This window comes from Periplaneta americana, chromosome 13 (assembly GCF_040183065.1).
Source record: "Periplaneta americana isolate PAMFEO1 chromosome 13, P.americana_PAMFEO1_priV1, whole genome shotgun sequence".
Classification (NCBI taxonomy): Eukaryota; Metazoa; Arthropoda; class Insecta; order Blattodea; family Blattidae; genus Periplaneta; species Periplaneta americana.
The window spans coordinates 76,470,720-76,490,913 of NC_091129.1; the positions used below are offsets into that span (position 1 = coordinate 76,470,720).

The 20,194-nt window shown below is 35.9% G+C and overlaps 1 protein-coding gene and 1 long non-coding RNA gene across 2 annotated transcripts in view; one reads left to right on the forward strand and one right to left on the reverse strand.

Annotated features, from left to right (window-relative positions):
- The window catches only part of LOC138712034 (uncharacterized), a 35,287-nt gene extending 17,632 nt beyond the window's left edge, over window positions 1-17,655 (reverse strand). The window contains exons 1-4 of the mRNA XM_069843423.1: window positions 16,931-17,655; window positions 13,427-13,792; window positions 2,882-3,104; window positions 783-896 (exon numbers count right to left, since the gene is read on the reverse strand). Of these exons, the coding sequence (XP_069699524.1) occupies window positions 783-896; window positions 2,882-3,104; window positions 13,427-13,782 (693 nt within the window). The 5' untranslated portion in view covers window positions 13,783-13,792; window positions 16,931-17,655. The remainder of the gene's footprint in view (window positions 1-782; window positions 897-2,881; window positions 3,105-13,426; window positions 13,793-16,930) is intronic.
- The window catches only part of LOC138712035 (uncharacterized), a 54,957-nt gene extending 35,519 nt beyond the window's left edge, over window positions 1-19,438 (forward strand). The window contains exon 6 of the long non-coding RNA XR_011335590.1: window positions 18,732-19,438. This is a non-coding gene — a long non-coding RNA (uncharacterized lncRNA). The remainder of the gene's footprint in view (window positions 1-18,731) is intronic.
- Window positions 19,439-20,194: the final 756 nt, after the last annotated feature.

Genomic DNA, 20,194 nt, shown 5'->3' on the forward strand with positions numbered 1-20,194 from the left:
GGCACAAGCATTGTAGAAGTGTGAAATGGAAAGCACCTCGAACGTTCTATTAACATAAAATCTTGCTGTAGTGTTGATGCTTTGGGTCTTCCGCTACCAGGTTTACGAATTATGTATCCTCGCTCTTGATACTGCGCCCACCACCTGGACGCTGTTCTAGTCGCAACTCCATAGCGTTCTCCAGCTTGCGCCGCGCTAATTCGCCTTCCTCGATCAGTGCAATTACTTTGGCTTTGACGTCCATAGCTATCGAACTGAAATACTAATGATGATTTTCGAAGTGGTTGTGGCTATTTATAGACAATCTGTTGGTAGGAAAGGGTCACGTGTCTAGGACTCTACAAAGAATACAGTAGTCATAAACCATAAACATAGTATGTCTGTAGAGTAAAGAGAGACGAACAGATGGGATGAAAATAACATTAACAACATTCCTCGTACCCGGAATGGCAAAACCAATGGCAAAACAACTTTCTGTATGTCGACTAAAACATAACAAACATTGCAATTATACACGTACAGTATACTGTAAAATGTAAACAAAACCATTCCGAAAGTGTCTCTCGTAGCGCAACAGCTACGTGGGAAGTCAATAATGTCCGTATTAGACACTTTGTACAGAAACAGTCCGAAAGCCTCTCCCTTCTAGCCCAGCAACTTGGAGGGGAAGTAAACAGTATCCCTCTTAGACACTCTGTATTGTGATAATCACAACAAAACCGACATAAGTAACATTACGAGTTTTACTGCTCATCGGCCAGTTTTTTCTTCCGTGACTGTACCTTGGAGTCCGATCCTGCTGTGTGCCGGAACGACATCAAACTGCCACCCAGGGATCCGATCTTAGACCGCCGTTCCACACTGCGGGGCTTCATCGTCATCAGTAGGAGGGAATCCTGTAACAATGTCACAACATTCTGTCAGTTTAATGCAGAGGTTCTCAACTTTAGTGTGAGATTTTATGGTATCCTGGAAACCAACTTCGTAGCTGAGGCAGCAGAGCACTGGCAGGACCAAGTTCAAATCGCGGCGATGGCGAAGTTGTATTTGTGGCGAATAATGCCAAGGCCGTGGTTTTCCCCTCCTCATTCTAACAATATTCTTCATAAGAAGCGTAAAAAATTATATATTAAGTTATATGAACACTAATAAATATAATATAATTATTAAAAAATTAGTAAAAGTCAGACATGTTTCGGAGATGCTTCTCTATCCTCAGTGACTTTACCACGACTGCAAAAGGAAAACAAATGTAATTAATTTCATGTATAATTATATTTCAAAAAATAATGACAAATAGAAAAAGTGAGATGTCTGAATAGTAATATTTAAGCCTTTCAATAGCTGGAAAATTTAAAAAATTCTAATTTATAACCAGTATGTCTTCTATATATGCATATGAAAAAGAGAATATACTGTAAAAAGTATGATGGAGTTAAGAAATGTGAAAGTAAAACTGACAACTTAAAATAATTAACATCTTATGATGTATGTACATTCTTATAATAAAAAGTTAACATAGATCATATTTAAAAAATGGAAATACAAAAAATGAATGAAAGAATAGACAAAATTACGATTTGGATGAAAGACTCACCGGCTTGTTCAGGTGATCGAACCGCGTTGTTGCTTGGCTTAAAGGAGACTGACTGAGATGGGGGAAAGAACAGAAATTACGTTGACTGATACTACGTTAATCTTTTTTCTATCTACATACATACATACATACATACATACATACATACATACATACATACATACATACATACATACATACCTATTTACTTACGGCTTTTAAGGAACCCAGAGGTTCATTGCCGCCCTCACATAAGCCCGCCATCGGTCCCTATCCTGTGCAACATTAATCCAGTCTCTATCATTATATCCCACCTCCCTCAAATCCATTTTAATATTACCCTCCCATCTACGTCTCGGCCTCCCCAAAGGTCTTTTTCCCTCCGGCCTCCCAAGTAACTCTCTATATGTATTTCTGTATTCGTCCATACGTGCTGCATGCCCTGTCCATCTCAAACGTTTGGATTTAATGTTCCTAATTATGTCAGGTGAAGAATACAAAGCGTGCAGTTCTGCGTTGAGTAACTTTCTCCATTGTCCTGCTATTTCATCCCTCTTAGCCCCAAATATTTTCCTAAGAACCTTATTCTCAAACACCCTTAATCTCTGTTCCTCTGTCAAAGTGAGAGTCCAAGTTTCACAACCATACAGAACAACCGACAATATAACTGTTTTATAAATTCTAACTTTCATATTTGTTCTGCGTTTAATTTCCTACTTAGTGTAATTTATATTTGTTGCTGTCGTTCCAAGATATTTGAATTTTTTCGTTTCTTGGAAGGATAAATTTCCAATTTTTTTATATTCCATTTCGTAAATATTCTGGTCACGACACATAATCATATCCTTTGTCTTTTCGGGAGTTACTTCCAAACCTATCACTTTACTTGCTTCAAGCAAAATTTCCGTGTTTTCCCTAATCGTTTGTGAATTTTCTCCTAACATATCACGTCATCGGCATAGACAAGAAGCTGATGTAACCCGTTCAATTCCAAACCTTCTACATAGGAACAGCTAGTAGTTAGCCTGTAAATACATACAATCACCATCCTTACATTGTATTTTTTCTATGGACTGTCTTGAAGAATTTTAGACCCTAAAGGTGCCCTGCACTTCCTGTATTTCCCAAACGTGCCCTCCGCCCCCAATATTAATTCCAGTAATGCCGTGGTTAAACTCGAGTTTTCGAAAATGAAAAGCTTGTGGTGTAGCTGCGAGAGACACATGATCATGTAGTGGCGACCCTAGAGTAAAGAGAACGAATTGAGAAGATAGACCTATGTGCAGAATGATCTGTAAGACTTACTCTAGGCCTCTGCGGCTCCACTGTCGCTCTAATGATGCACAGTTGCCCCGTACGCACCATCTCTAATTGAGCAGCCTCGGCATCCGGTGTCCCATAGATGGTGATTCGAGGCCCCGTCATCGAGAAGATGGGTGGTTGTCCCGTGAGCTGCGTACCTCGCTTCATTATGGATGTCGTGGACATTATGCTGGACTGCCTGGGGTTGATGGTGGGAACTGCACTCCTGTACACAAGACGATAACGAAATACAGTAGAGCGTCTCGTTTAGGCACAGTGAAAACGTAAACAAACTGCAGGTAACGTGTGGGGGAGGGACGAGCCGTACGTTAAACATGAGGGATGAACAAGGTTTTAGTTACAACATTTATGGCGGAGCATTAATTGAAATTATATTTTCCAAAAACACACAAAACAAAAGAACACAAATTGCATAACATTATCATATACACATTTTAACAAATAAGCAATTGTAGCGTTGAAATAATTCAATATAACAAATCAAATTTTGCTACTTATATGATGTTGCTTTCAAGCACCATTTTTTATTGTCATGAATTCCATTCTCTGTAGGACTAACATAATATCACCGTCTTCTGTGGCCGAATTAACAAAACTACAGTATATTGGTCTGAAGTGACAAAACTATTTTCTAAACATAATTACAGTATGTAGTTTTGTTAATTCGACCACAGAAGACGGTGATATTATGTTAGTCCTACAGAGAATGAAATTCATGACAGTAAAAAATGCTGCTTGAAAGCAACATCATATACATAAGTAGCAAAATTTGACTTGTTGTATTGACTTATTTCAACGCCACAATTGCTTGTTTGTTAAAATATGTATATGATAACGTTATGCAATTTGTGTTCTTTCATTTTGTGTGCTTGGAAAGATGTTATGTTATGTTTAATTTAACAACGCTCGGAACTCCAGAGGTTGTATCAGCGTCGCCGGATGTGCCGGAATTTTGTCCTGCAGGAGTTCTTTTACATGCCAGTAAATTACTGACATGAGCCTGTCGCATTTAAGCACACTTAAATGCCATCAACCTGGCCCGGGATCGAACCCGCAACCTTGGGCATAGAAGGCCAGCGCTATACCAACTCGCCAACCAGGTCGACTTTTGAAAAGATATAATTTGAAGTAATGCTCCACCATAAATGTAACTAAAACCTTGTGCATCCCTCGTGTTTATCGTACAGCTCGTCCTCTCCCCACACGTTACCTGTACTTTGTTCACGTTTTCACTGTGCCTAAACGAGACGCTCTACTGTAACCAAAAAGTAACTAAATTATGCAATTGGTAACGAAAGTAAGAAACTGTAACGAATTTAAGACACTCGAATGATAATGGGTAACGAAATTACGCAATTGTTTTGCTTCACTTATTTAATTTTGGTGTCGCTGCTTGAGGTGCGGTGATCGGTAGTCAGCGATTATAAGGGTGGAAGTGAAATAACCTTGCAGATCGGAAGGGACGATAGGGTACACGTAAATGAATAGAAAATCCACATTACGTTTTGTGATTAAATGCACAGTTAATTAAATAATTAAGTTTGAAGTTTCAGCAGTTTGACAATATCGCCGCTAACACACACTACTCGTTATACAGATGTAAGAGATCAACAAACCCGATGTGTCTATAGGTGAACTTCTTTCTGCCAAGACGTTGCCACTTTCTCGCATGTGCAATGGCTTTAAATTAGAGGTTTTTAAAATAAAATTTACGCGAAAACCGTCCACACTATTGAAATACTCCAGAGGGATAAATCATTCTTTATTAGATTTCTTATCGATATGAACAAAAATCACGAATTGGTTGAATTTCGTACACGTTCATTTCTTTCCTTCGGTAGCTGAATACATGGTAAGTTTCCCGTTTTCTTGCTTCTTTTTCTTCATTTTCCATTCGCTTGTTTCCTACAATTATTCTCAATCTCTTCTACTGTATCTTTCATTAACCTTTTCTCCTTTAGCAGCAACTTCATCCCGGTATGTATTCTGGATCTTTGTCACTGTCACAAACTTTATCATCAATCTCTACATTGTCTTCTGCACCATCATCTGAACTTTCATCTATAGTTTGTTTAATAGTGTCAGGATCATCACGTAAGTTTTCATCCAATGTTACTTTGTTAGGTAAAACACACTTATAAGGAGATAAACAAACTACATTGACAGAAAAATTTCTGTTAATACTATTGATGCGTAAATCTGACGTACACTTCCAAGTATAGGCCTATCTTATAATAACTTAGTTTAGCGTGTAAGTTGCAACCTGCTGTCGACTGATAGTCAGCAATGGAGACATAGCTAGAAGAAGGAGAGGCCCGTTTGGAGGTGAAAGTAATGAGGATCAATTGTTTACCCATTATGCGTCAGAATTACGTACGATAACATTCTAGAGTTAAGCATTGTGTGGATTCGAATTTTGTGAGACTTATTGGATGTGAAATAAATTTAAAGACGATTTATAATATGTACTGAATTATACCTTTATTTGTTTCATGAATATAAAAGTTACAATATTACTGTGTGTCACTGGAATTGGTTTGTTGGAGAGAGCTGAGGATTGACCTACGGTGTTAGTCGGTTTAGTGTAACGTGGGGACCTAAGTTGCAACTCAAACGTTTTCTTCCCCCTTGTTCACCTGCTTAAATTTAGTGATTTTCTAGCTATTGAGTAGATACACTTCACTACTGGCAACACTTCCTCGAATACACGCGTGTTACCAATATCATGATAGTCATTTTCTGACTGTTAGGTTGGCACATTTTGAGATACATTTCAGCCTAGATCATATATGTAACCAGATAGGTCATCGCTATGTAAAATCGTTTTCACTTTGAAGAGAACAACCGCCAGGATCGCCACCCGTCCGCCGTAAACGAACACGAGATGGCAGTACAGTCGCTAATGCAATTCAAATGGGAATTATGACGTGACTTCTTATGTAACAACTAGATGGCAGCAAAGTAAACCTGACAAAAGTTATTAACGTCAAAGCCTATAAGGCCGACCTATCTGGGTAAATATCATCTAGGATTTCAGGCACGACTCTGATATTTCCCTGATTATTTATACCAAAGGCTGAATAATTCACTGACGAAGCATACAACAATATTATAACACGGAAGCTTCCAAGCAAATTAAAAAAAAAATGAAACCATGAATTACAATTGGCATTATAAAATCGATTCGTACGAGAGATAAAATCTCCAGGTATAAAAAAGGAACCATTTAATATTTGACTAAAAATTCTTTCGAAAAATATCGAAACATGTTAACTAAAATAATAAAAAAACATGAAAGCTAGATACTATTCTGAGAGCTAATAAAAAGACTACACAATTCTGGCAAGTAATAAAAGAAGCGTCGACCTGGTTGGCGAGTTGATATAGCGCTGGCCTTCTATGCCCAAGGTTGCGAGTTGGATCCCGGGCCAGGTCGATGGCATTTAAGTGTGCTTAAATGCGACAGGTTCATGTCAGTAGATTTACTGGCATGTAAAAGAACTCCTGTGGGACAAAATTCCGGCACATCCGGCGACGCTGATATAACCTCTGCAGTTGAGAGCGTCGTTAAATAAAACATAACATTTAATAAGAGAAGCAAAAAATAGGGATACAAATAAAAACAACCTTTTTATATCAATGAAATATCTTGAGAAAGTAAAATTACATATAAAAACATGAAATTGCTTCAGAATTCAATTGTTAATAATAATAATAATAATAATAATAATAATAATGAAGTCAACACTTTAAGTAATACCAATGATAATGGCAATAGTGATACTAACGATAATAATCGTTTTGATAATATTATTCTACACTCACCTTCTTCTATGTTTTTGTTCCCTGTTAGTGAAAGAGAGTTAATGAAAATTACTAAAACTTAAAAAAAAAAATAATAATAATACTTCTGGTTCAGACCGCTTATCGTCCTAAACATTATAGTAGGCGTATGTACCTAATTTATTACATAGCCAAACCGTTAGTCGACATTTTCAATTTGTGTTATATACATGGCGCTTTCCCTTCAAAATTAAAACATGCTGTTATTCTTCCAATTTATAAATCTGAAAAAAAAAATGACATGAATAACTATAGGCCCATTTCTTTACTCTCTAGTGTTTCTAAAATTCTAGAAAAATGCATAAAAAATACGTCTAATTAGTTCCTTAGAAAAAACATAATATATTGTAAGTGAATCAATTTGGCTTTCGTAATAATCGTACAAGCAAACATTCTGATGGGGGCAGATAAAAAAGTTAAAAATTTTTCTTTCACCATGTTACTAATGTCAAAAGAAGTGCTTATACAAATTTTGGCCACACGACCACAATTACGAGGGCCATAACAAAATAAGTTCGCCAGGGGCCGTTAACAGAAAAAAAAACACAATTTCATTGGAAAAAATTGTTACAACACATACAGTAAATTGTTGAGCTATTTTTCAACATATTCCTCACTTGAATTGAGACATTTGTCATATCATGGGATCGACAGAGAGTTGCAGACGCTGTCAAACGCTGGTTCCGATCCCAGGCAGCTGACTTCTACGACACAAGGATACAAAACTTGATCCCATGGTATGACAAATGTCTCAATTCCAGTGGGGAATATGTTGACAAATAGCGCAACAATTGCTATATCTGTTTCAATAAATCTTTCCATGCAATTGTGTTTTTTTTTGTAAACGTCCCCAGGGAAAATCACTTTCTAGACAACCTCGTATTATTGCAGTCGAGTGGCCAAAATTTGTATAAGCACTTCTTTTGACATTAATAACATGGTGGAAGGAAAAAGTTTAACTTCTTTATCTGCCCCCATCAGAATGTTTGCTTGTTGGTACTGATGATGCTACCTTTAATGTAACCGAAAGCATTATCACTAATTTGGACTTTAAAAATAATGTTTAGTGTTTTTATTCACATTAGAAAAGCCTTTGTTACTGTGAATCACCTTATTTTGCTAAAAAATTAAATAAGATTAGAATTAATTGAATTATTTTTAAATTGTTTGCTTCTTAACTGAGTAACAGAACATACATAACCATAATTGATAATGACTTCATTATCACTTGAAATATTAATATCGGTACCTCATAGGGGATTATCCATGGACCTATATATATATATATATATATATATATATATATATATATATATATATATATTAATGATTTACTAGCAATTAATTTAGAAAATTCAATGATGAGATATTTTCGTATGCGGACGACACTTCTTTTTGCAGGTAAAACTTGGTGTGATATCTACTTTAATGCTAATAATGGCATGAGATTGATTAAAAATTGCCTTGATTCCAACCTACTTGTCTTAAATCGAACAAAAACTACAGTTACACCATTTTCGTTAACATCTGTTGGTATGATATCTGATTCGCGCTTCTATTTAAAAATTCTTGCATCCTATTTATTGTAACCGTCCTATTCTAAATAAATATCTTCAAGTATTTCGGAATAATAATCGACCAACACTTACGTTGCAAAGTGTGTAATTTAGAGAGTCTAGCTGGCCAAAAATCATTTTTCGAAAACTAATCGCTCAATTTTAATAAAATTTGGTATGTACTTTCAATTATTGGAGTGAATAAGTTTTCAATAACGAAAATGGACATAGCAACTAGTTTTGCAAATCAAATTAGCAATATTAAAAAAATTAGATTTGAATTAAAAAAATAAATTAAACTTCATAATGTGGAATGCGCTTGAAATAGAAAAAAAAATAGGAAGGAATATTGCTACATATAATACTCCTTCAGAAGTGAGATGCATGACCATCAGAATTTCTATCCTCGCTGCTGGTCTCTCCTTCGGCAGCACCGAGTAATGGAGACTCGGAGAAAAACTGCGGCACTTCTATTGAAATCGACCGCGATTTACTCTCCTTAAAATCCTAAAGCTGATGATATAAGGGTCGAAAGAATAAGTAGCCTGAGCAAAAGATACCGTAGATATTTCTTGATTTTCTTCTTGTGAAGACTTCTCTGAAAAGTTTATTACCTTTGTTCCTCGTTTCCTGGCCTTCCTCATATAGTTTACCAGTAGGTATAATAGTGTCCTGTGACCTTCTGTCCATGAATCAAGAATTTGTGAAGGGTTGTAGGCATATAATACTATTTGTGTAAGGATAAATGTAATTCCCTTGTCTCCCTTGCATAGGCCTACATGCCAAATGTCCGTTTATCAATATTGCAAACCAGCAAGTAAAGATTTTGAATATTATATAATGTGGACGACTTACTAGATATCCATCCATTCCCGTAATATATGCGAAAGTGGAAATCTCCCTGAAAAATCTTCTTGCGGTATTTCCATGGTTTTTATTTGCGACTGCTTTGCTTTGTCATGACAAAAAGCAGTCCCATTTTCTGCCTGAACTTAACCTGTCTGTAATGTTTCGTACTAAATAATACGGTCAATATAAATTAACTGTTACAAGATTTTGCATTTCCCTTAATTACTTATATTGATTAGAGGTCAACTGTAAATCAGTAATCAAAGCGAGATTCTTATTAGGTGACATTGTTGGTCGTTCCTGCAAAACCTCCTGCAAAACCAATTTTCATGTTTTTTTTTTCTCTTTTTTTTTACTTTGTCCCACGTTGAAAGTGATGCAAGTAACAGCTCTCCTGCAATATTGGCCGCATCTCTTTTCATAAAAGTTCTGAAACTTATCTGGACAGCAGAAAACTTTTCTTGTGGCGATCTTTGTTCAAAAAGTGGACTATTTTCTTCTCCGTTTTCATCTTTCGCCCAGTTCTCCGAAAAATTTACGTGGACGTCCTCGAATGCTTGTACTGCCAGACTCAAATTGGAATTGTTTTGTAGTACATAGCAAAACATTATATAATTATTTTATTCTCTTGGTTCAAACATGGCGCATTCTGTTTTAAGAAATTTTTCTCATTTATGCTGTATTTTCCCACCGTAATCGATTTTTCGAGCATAGAAATCTAACTAATTTCCTTATTGACTGTAAAATGTCTTCAGAGAAATCTTTGAGACCAAAATGTTCAATTATATAATTTGAGAATTTCACTTTTCCTTCGCTCTTGCTCCACACTTGAAAACCAGCTCTCCGGATTACGGAGCGCATGGTGTCTGAAAATAATTAATAGTTATTCTATATGCGTCTAATTATAGAAAAAAATCACGACGTCTTGCTCTGAAAAGCCTAATGAATATCTGCACAAAATTTTATCGAGGTGATAGAGGGCTACACCTTCTAAAATTCAATTTAAAATAATGTAATAAGTTTGAACTTCTACTCTCTGCACATATTTATTCAGACACGTCTTATTCTGGAGAATAAGATAATGATCTTTAACAAAAGAATTAGTTTATTTGTAATTGTATATGTTTTTGTAATATATCCATACTGTATATTAAAGAAAAATATTATATTAACTTCCTCACTTTGCACCATCCAAACACAAACTGCGCGCCTGCCTCTGCAGCGTAAGTGATCTTATCGGAGAAATGCAACTTTCGCTCTGTTGTGAGCTTCCCCTACCAGATGTAAGCATCTATCTACACTTGGATATTATATTTTGGAGTGTTATAAACACGTCTACATAAGAATTTAGCATTAAAAATAGGGTGTCAAAAACGATTTTGGCCTGCTAGCTGCGTGAAATTATACACTGTGCATTGGGATAAACATGTTCTTTTTCTTTTCATTTGATTAAGAAAACTTATTCACTCTTTAGGACCGATTTACCTCGCATTAGTACAAACTGTATTACAGTATGGTATTATAGGATGGGGTTGTGGTTTTAGTACCTCCCTCATGCCAATACTGTTACAGGAAAGAATAATAAAATGTATTAATAAACCCCTTGATTATCTCTCAGAATTGTTGTATTCTGAATTTAAAGTATTTCATATCCATCAAATTTATAACAATGTCTTATTAAATTTCGTACATAAGAACGGAATATATATATATATATATATATATGGTAAGTTATTTTATGACGCTTTATCAACATCTTAGGTTATTTGCGTCTGAATGAGATGAAGGTGATAATGCCGAGAAAATGAGTCCGGGGTCCAGCACCGAAAGTTTCCCAGCATTTGCTCATATTGGGTTGAGGGAAAACCCCGGTAAAAACCTCAACCAGGTAACTTGCCCCGACAGGGAATCGAACCCGGGCCAACTGGTTTCGTGGCCAGACGCGCTAACCGTTACTCTACAAGTATGGACCCGAAATATATTTAATTTATATTTACATACATATAAAACTAAAAGATTATGCAACATAATATGCTTGACAGAATCTAAATGTATCACAATTGTAGCCTATAATTACAGTTAGCAACTTCAGTCCAAGACTTTATAATAAGATAACGGCTAAATTCCCAAACATTAAAAATTATTGCTTAGGGAGATCATATAAAGTTTCAATTATTGTAATATGTGCTTTTCTTTTTTTTTTTTTTTCTTTTTGCTTTTATTCTGTTAATTAATAAAATTATTATGTTAAAAGTTTGTGGAATGCCCTCTTAGCACGAGTATGTACTCTTTCTGCGGATGCTAGAATGATTTTTTTATATAAAACAATTTGTATCTTTGTCCTAGCAATAAATTATTATTATTATTATAAATGCTATATTGTATGTAGCAAAAGCAGTGAAAAATGATTACTAATAATATAATAGCAATGAATATAATGTGGTTTTAGGAATAATATTTTTTTACCTTATTGGTAGAATTTGTCTAAGTTACTTATCGTAATCAATTATTATTGTGTGTGTATATATATATATATATATATATATATATATATATATATATAATTTTGTGTTTTTGACAACCCAGGATGCCTGGATAGACGATTTTTTAAAATAAATTATATATTATATATATATGGGGGAAAGGAACTAGCCACCCTATCCCATTATCTCCTGGCGTAGTTGTTGCCTCATAAGTGGTGTCTTCTTGGTGTCACTTGTGAGGTTCAGATCTGCCTTCGGACAGTTGACTAAACAAACCAATATTTGACTGTAAAAATAAATGTTTAGGTGTTTTTATTGATATTAGAAAAGCCTTTATTACTGTGAATAACCTAATATTATTAAAAAAATAAATAAAATTGGAATTAATTGAGTTATTTTTAAATTGTTTGGTTCTTAACTTAGTAACAGAACATACGTAACCATAATTGATAATGATTTCATTATCAGTCGAAATATTAATATCGGTAACCCATAATTATGAAGCTTGCCCAGAATTTGGGGCTGTGAGGAAGTATCTATGTGAGCTCCAAGCTTGTTGGCCACTTGTCTGACTCCGTTTCCTATCGTTCCTTTGAAGGAAGGAACTTAGGAGAATTTTGGAAGGGAAAATCCGAAAATGAATCTAACCAAATAGCTGGGAGGAATGTCGCAAGCACAGTCCGTTGCAAGAGTGAACAGCAGCAGAGCAGGATGATGGAAGATGTTAGAAGTCTGGGCAGAACAATATTGAATGGGGACGTCGCTTTCCTCGCTAGACAAGGGATCGGTGTCCTTGGACTAGGCGGGTGACAGTCGAATAGGCTTGTTCTGCAGTATTCAAGGCGACACGTATAAACAAAGGCTCTCATTTATATAAGGGCTTAATGGCTTTGATTTGGAAAAAGCCGAAATTTAAGAATATGTCCTCACACATTTTTCTTTTAGGGCTTCCAACATTTGCCTTGGCGTCTTAGAAAAATCACAGAAAACCACAGGCAATATGAGTTGACTCAATTTAGGAAACTAGCCAGTTGGCTATGAATTGTTCTACCCTGATGGGATGAGTATTCTAACCAAGGACGGGAAAGGATTGTGTTTTCCTGTCCTAGGAGTGGTTGGGATTGAAGCATGACATATAGAATGATGACAATGAATGAAGGGGAAATGGGAGAAGAAAAAATTAAAAGGTAACTTACGAATCGTCAGAACGGTTTCTAATGTTCTAATCAGTAGCCTACGATCGTACCATTATGTGATCAGGAAGGGGTTAATTTATGTTTTAGTTACGATACAGACGCTAAACTATGAAAATTACTGAAGTTTTACTCATGATGTTACCGACCGAGATATAGGCACTGAATTGCTTTCCAAAGGCTTCGGTAGTTTCCTTCCATCTTATGTTTTTTTTTTTTCGTTAGGAGGGAGGGAGGGAACATCCCATGCACTACGACTTGAGGTCTATTGTACATTCCCCTATATGAGATGAGTTGCGTGCCCACCGATCCTCTACGCGCACCGACCTAACCACTTGACCCCCTTAACGACCGGTTCCTACAGCCAACAGAGTCCATTTACCACTCCTGCTTCGGCAACCCCCCCCCAAGGCTCCCTCAACGGTTCGAGGCGGAAGTCCTCCCCCGAGAACGTGTACCCCGGGTTCCGTTGCAAAAGCTATCCATCATCATATGAATACAATCCACGGAGGCCGGTCGAGAGAGCCAGCAGCTTCGGAGAGCTGCCTGTAGAGCGATCTGAAAACTAGAAGAACTATCTTATGTTAGATGACTATTACTCACCTGGAAGGTAGTTTGTAGTCTTTTGGCGCGACAGTCACGCTGGGTCTCTGTGATGGGGGTCTTATCTTGCTGCCGGATTGTTTGAGATCCACAATGGTTGGCAGCTTCAGTCTCTCCACTTCCCCTTTTGACTGCTGCATACTGCTTTTGGATCCCATGCTAGACGATCTTCGTAGCTTATCCGCAGACATCTGATGGTTTATATCCATGGCCGATGGAATTTTCGATTCCAACCCCGTCATAGTGGGCTCCTTGATATCGAGAACTGAGGGAGATTCTCTCGTCGGTTTGATGTCACTGGAGGAAGTGCGTACAGGTTCATCTGCGGGTTGAACTCCTGTGGTAGTTTCCTCCATGACTGTCGTACTGAAACATCATCATCATCATTCATCATCGTTTTGATTTCATAAAGTGTTTACTTTGGCACTATAACTTGATACTTATTGTTATAACCCATGAATCTCGAATTACTGATGTCACTTCCGATTTAAATCGTGTGGAAAATGTAGTTATTGATACTACTGGATTAAGTACAAGACTAAAACAATTTTTTTATTTATTTTTTACTAAAGAGGCACTTTAATTGTTAAGACATTGTATTTGTTCTGACATTTTCTGATTATGTTATTCTGTCAGGCGATCTAAACGCAAGAGTAGGAAACCAGAAAATCCCAGGAATCGTTGGAAATAAAGGAGAACAAGTAATCAATAAGAATGGTGAACACCTTAGAGAATTTTGCTCTTTTAACGAATTAAGGGTAATGAACACGTTCTTTGAACACAAAGATATACATAAATTTACAAGGACGGATGGACATATATACAGCATTATTGATTACATAATAGCTAATAGGAAAACAGCTCTCTTAATAGAAGATGTACGTGTATTTCGAGGTAAAGATATATACTCAGATCATTACTTGGTAATATCAAAATTAATAATACCAACTCCTTGGAAAAGAAGTCAAGTAAAACAAGACAACAAAAAAGAAATTTATAAAGTTAATTTGTTACAACAAGAGAGCATCAAGTATTTATATCAGAGAAGGTTAGATAATTTATTTACAGAAATGCCTGTCAGTAATAATATCAATTTGGAATGGGAAACACTAAAGAAGGTAATACTCCAAGCAGCAGAAGAAGCTCTTGGAAAGAGAATCAAAAGACATAAAAAAGAGGGTTAAGAATATGGAATCAAGAGATTGCAGACATAATTAAAAACAAGAAGGACGCATATTTACGATATTTACAAGACAAATGCATAGAGAATAGAACTGAATATAAAAGGAGATGTGCAATTGCTAAGAGAGAAGTAAGAAGGATACATAGAAAAAGTTGGGAAACATATGTAAATGAATTAGAATGTGATTTTCATGGAGCCCAAAAGTATGCATATAAAGTCCTAAAAATGATAAATTCTGAGGAAAAAGATAAAATACAATTGAATCCAATTATAGAAAGTGAATGGCTGGAATTTTACAAAGAATTATGGACTCAACCCGATCAAGAAGATGTCTACATAAATACTGAGGAAGCACATATAGACTATATAACAATGGATGAGATGATAGAAGTAATAAAGAGTAGTAAAAATAAAAAATGTCCTGGTATTGATAATATTAATATTGAACTGATAAAGTATGCGACACCAGCTGTATTATATCGCCTTCTTAATTTAACAAATATATGTTGGAGTCACGGATACATTCCAGAAGAATGGAAAACTGCTGTCATTGTACCAATCTTCAAAAGAGGTGGAAGAAGCAATTGCAATAACTATAGAGGTATTAGTTTACTGGGTACTTGTTATAAGATATATGCAAAATTAATAACAAGAAGATTAAATAAAATTACAGAAGTATTGTTAAAAAACGAACAACATGGATTCCGGAAAGGACGATCAACAACAGATTGTATCTTCACCATAAACCAGATAATTGAAAAAAGAAGAGAATATAACTTAGAAACACACTTATTATTCATCGATTATGAGAAGGCTTTTGATAGAGTGAATAGATCAAAATTATGGAAAATAATGGAGAAAAGAGGATACCCACAACATCTGATAAGAATATTACGTAGCATGTATCTTAATACCAATATTTGCATTGACAAAGGGAAAGGTCCAGGTAAATTAACAACAGAAGTTAATGGAGGTGTTAGACAAGGGTGCCCACTATCACCCACTTTATTTAATATATATCTTAACGAAGCCATTGATGACTGGCTGAATATTTTAAACTGTGATTTTATCTTAGATGAAACACCTGTAAATTGCCTACTTTTTGCAGACGACCAAGTGGTGATTGCTGATACAGAATACAACCTCCAAAGTGCAGCTTATAAACTGAGTCAAATAACCAAAGGCTATAATTTAAAAATATCACACACTAAAACAAAAACAATGGCTTTCATAGGGACCCAGCATAAAAGGTCGAAAATAGTTATTGACTCCAAAATTATTGAGTAAGTTAGTAATTTTAAATATTTAGGATGCAACATTTCTTATATGGAAAAAAGAGATATGGAAGAAAAGATGCATAGATTTCAAGGTATATGTGGAACAATTAGACGGAGCTTAGGAAAAAGAACGAAAGAAACACAGTTAAAACTCTACAAAACAGTAGCCCTTCCAGTACTACTTTACGGAGCAGAGACTTGGACCTTAACAGAAAGAGACAAAAGACGACTAGAAGCCTCAGAAATGAAATTCCTAAGATCAGTGGCGGGATATTCTTTATTACAACACAAGAGGAATGAAGATATCAGAAAAGAATTAGGGATAGAGGGAATAACACAAAAGTTAACAAATCACCGAAATAGGTGGATGGAACATCTAGAAAGGATGGAGGATCACCGAATCCCCAAGAAAGCTTTCCAGTATGCTCCAAGAGGAAGGAGAAATGTTGGTCGTCCTAGGTTTCGTTGGAGAGAACAATTCTAATGGAGACGGAACGGGCCTACCGGCTCAACCCGTGATGTTGATGATGATGATTTTCTGAAAGGAAAGAAAATAAAATAACCTTTCATCCAGCATAATTAATTTATTTACTCCTTAAATTTCTGATTCATACCTTTGTGTTAAAATTTAAAAAATCCAAAAATGACCCACTCTCGCTAATACCCGATCCCGTCTAATACGCTGTTTTTATGCGATTCCTTTAAGACCGTCTTACAGAGGCTTCACCACAGTCTAGTATATAGTCGCGAAGCTCAATACGTAGTAAATATGCAAACATTAGATAGTTGCTCACCACTAGGATCGATACTATCGCCTCATTACAGGCAATGCAAAATAGTACCGTCACAGTCTATTGTTTCTAGCTTCAAAACTCAAGCTTCGTGACTGTATATAGTAGACTGTGGTTTCACTGTATTTTTACGACGTGTGTGATGTAGTTTGACATTCACGCTCTACAAACCAACCGGTACGAGAAAGCCGCGCGCGGCCCACGTTAAACTGAGACTTTTGTACATTAGTCTACATTGTTTTCAAGTACTTACCAAGCTTTTAAATGTATAACACTTGAGGCCCAAGCAGAAAACGAAGTGTGGAAAGCTCTTTATAGTGACGATGCGCGAAGTTTCCGCTGCTAATCTTAGAACTTGAAGGACAGCGTGCTACACAACAAAATTATTACGTATGCTTCTTTGTGCGAGTGGTACAAGAACAGCAATAAAGAAAATTCGTTTGGCTCTGTGCTACTAAGTGAAGTATTCCTTGTTGCCAGGATATATTCAACAGAGCAAGCGCGACAATTTATTGTCAGTTTATGTAGTAGCTGCGAGATGCGTTGCAAAAGCAATCGTCCCATGACCGAGTGATAGGCATTGCTCTTGTATTGATAAATGAAATTGTGTTTATGTTCCCCGATTTCTAAAGAATAAGTGTGACAAAGGCAATACAATAGTAATATGCGTTACAAGAGCGGTATGTTGAAGTTTTCATGTTCGAGGAAAAGTTTGAAAAGGCGAAACGTAGTTGAGCTTTTTTAATTTCCGAGAATTGAAAGAAAACATACCGTCGTGTATCGTACATTATTTTGTGCGAAGATCGTTTATTACATACCTGAAAGAGGAATTTCTAATTAGTTGCAATGAAATCTCCATCTTGGTTTCTGTTCAATGACGGCAAATTTGCAAAACAAAAATATCTATCTTCAACATTGTTGCTTTAAAATGTTTTCTGTGTTTACTATACTCCAGCAGGCCGTGATATACGTCTGTCTTTTTTTTTCCCCCAGTCTATAAATGCGAACTTAAAACAAACGGTAAGGTTATGTAATGATTTAGAGTTTACTTAATTTTTGCAAATATTTAAAAACAATAATTAACAGTGCAATTTAGGTGAAATTGCAGTGGTAAGTTTCCAATTTATAATTATTACTATATTGAACGTCTCTAAAAATAATATGTTAAAAGCCTAAAGAGTAAAATCAATATGTCACTTAAGCGGTAAGAAGAGGGAAATTGTTATGTGTATTAGGTTGGGAATACTGAATGTGGAATTTTAGACTTTCCACGGATTGGTTTTGTGCGGAAATCAAGCAAATACGCACGATCTCGCACAAAATATTATTTTCTTATTTGTTTTACGCGTTTCGTGACAATCCAATAAAATGACTTTTTGGTATTATGAGTGATATTACTGTTTATAGCTTATTTTCTTGAAGTATTCTTAGAGATACATAGTTTTCGCAAAATACGGGTTTCCAGCTAATGAAAACAGAAAAATTATGTTGCAAGCCTTTCCAGGTCAAAATATTGTAGTTTAAACTTGCGAAATAACGGGGAATTTTGTGTATATGCGAACACCACAGTGATGATATCTATTAATTAATTTATTGTTCATTGTTAGTAAAATAACATATAAAAAAATACAGTCTTAATTCTTCCCTGAAGGAGTAAAAACTCGTGCTCAGGGAGTTATCTAAATACATACTTAACACAAATAAAGATAATTATTTGACACAAAGTGGGTCAAGGAAAAAAATTATAGGAATAAATTAACTTTCAAAACACAATAATTTCAGTTAAACAATTTAACTCATACAAATACATATACATATTAAATCAATATATATTCTTTAAAAATTAAATTCCTAACGCTATTTTTGAAATTTCTGATACTAAAATTTTCCAAATTTGAGTATTTTTCAATTATTTTGTTATATAACCTTGGACCAAAGTAGGTACCTTGGTGTATTTATTTTGAATTTACCCTTGTGTAACTTACGGGAGAAGTATCAATAGCTAACTGGATGGAGTGAAACTGTTGTTACAACCCACAATTTCTTTTCACCAGGTGAAGGAGCCGTCAAAAGTTGGTCTGCAGCCTGCCTGTCTAGTCACAACTGAAAGATACAGAAGAGATGCCACGATATGCAAGGTGGTAAATGTGACTAAAATTAAAGAAAATTTATTAAAAGCAGGATGCGAACTGACGGGAGGATGGGGGGATTTTCACCCTGTTGGAAAGTTATCACCCTCATAAATTCATATTAATATCCCTACCAGGGATAACTTCTGTCCCCCCCCCCCACAAAATATAATTATTTTAATACAAGTTTATGTACTTTATAAAGTATAAAATAATCAAAGAAAATAATAATATAGATGTATTATCATCACCGGCAAGCTGACAACAATCAATAACTTACGAATTACACATTTTATATTAAGCCTGCTCATGGATATAATTATTATTATGATCAAGATGCAAGACAAGCAACTCTGTGCGACCAAGCGTTGAGCCGTATGGAATGAGAATAATAATAATAATAATAATAATAATAATAATAATAATAATTTTAAGTATGCCATTCTCTATCTAGGATTCTATCCTCACCTCATCAGAAATCTTAATTCGCACCCTGATTAAAAGTTTAATAAAAGTCTGATTACATAGCTACAAGTGTCACTGCTTGTGTTTAAGTATCTACAGTTAAGGGAGAACTCTCGTTTGTTTTGTAACATTTGTCATGCTAGCAAATAATAAAGTTGTTAATGTTATTTTGTCTATATTGTATTTGTGTGAGAGTTAATTATGTAATTCATTTTCTTGAAAATAAATTGAAATTATTATATTATTTTTTGTCCATGAAACTTTGTCAGATTTATCACAATTTTTTTGGGCGGTCGGGTAACTCGGTAGAGCAGCTGGCTACGGACTGGAAGGTCCGGGGTTCGATCCCGGGTAGTGACGGGATTTTGTCGTTCCAAACTTCCAGAACGGCTCCGAGTTTCACTCAGCTCCTATAAAATTGAGTACCGGGTCTTTCCCGGGGCTAAAAGGCGGTCAGAGCGTGGTGCCGACCACACCACCTCAAGTGCCGAGGTCATGGAAAGCATGAGGGTCTACCTCCATACTCCGCAAGTGCCTTCATGGCGTGTGTCGGGGATACCTTTACACACACACACACACACACACACACATACACACACACACACACACACACGCACACCCCTCCCTGAAGGAATGAATGCTAGCCAAGATATCCCATGTTGGGCACAGGCCTGCTGCGATGGGGTTAGAACCCCCTCGACAGGTATGGCTCAAGTGTACTCGCCTGGTGAGCCAATCCAGGCGAGCTTGCTGTGTGTAGCCTACTGTGGTCACATGGTTACTAACCCTGTTAAATTTTAATTAGTCTCAGCACTCTGTTCTTTGTTCATTTTATGCACTGTCCACATAGTACTAACACCAGCATTTTGACGAACACTGACTGCTATTTACACTGCGTAACTAATACTTTCTCAACACTGACT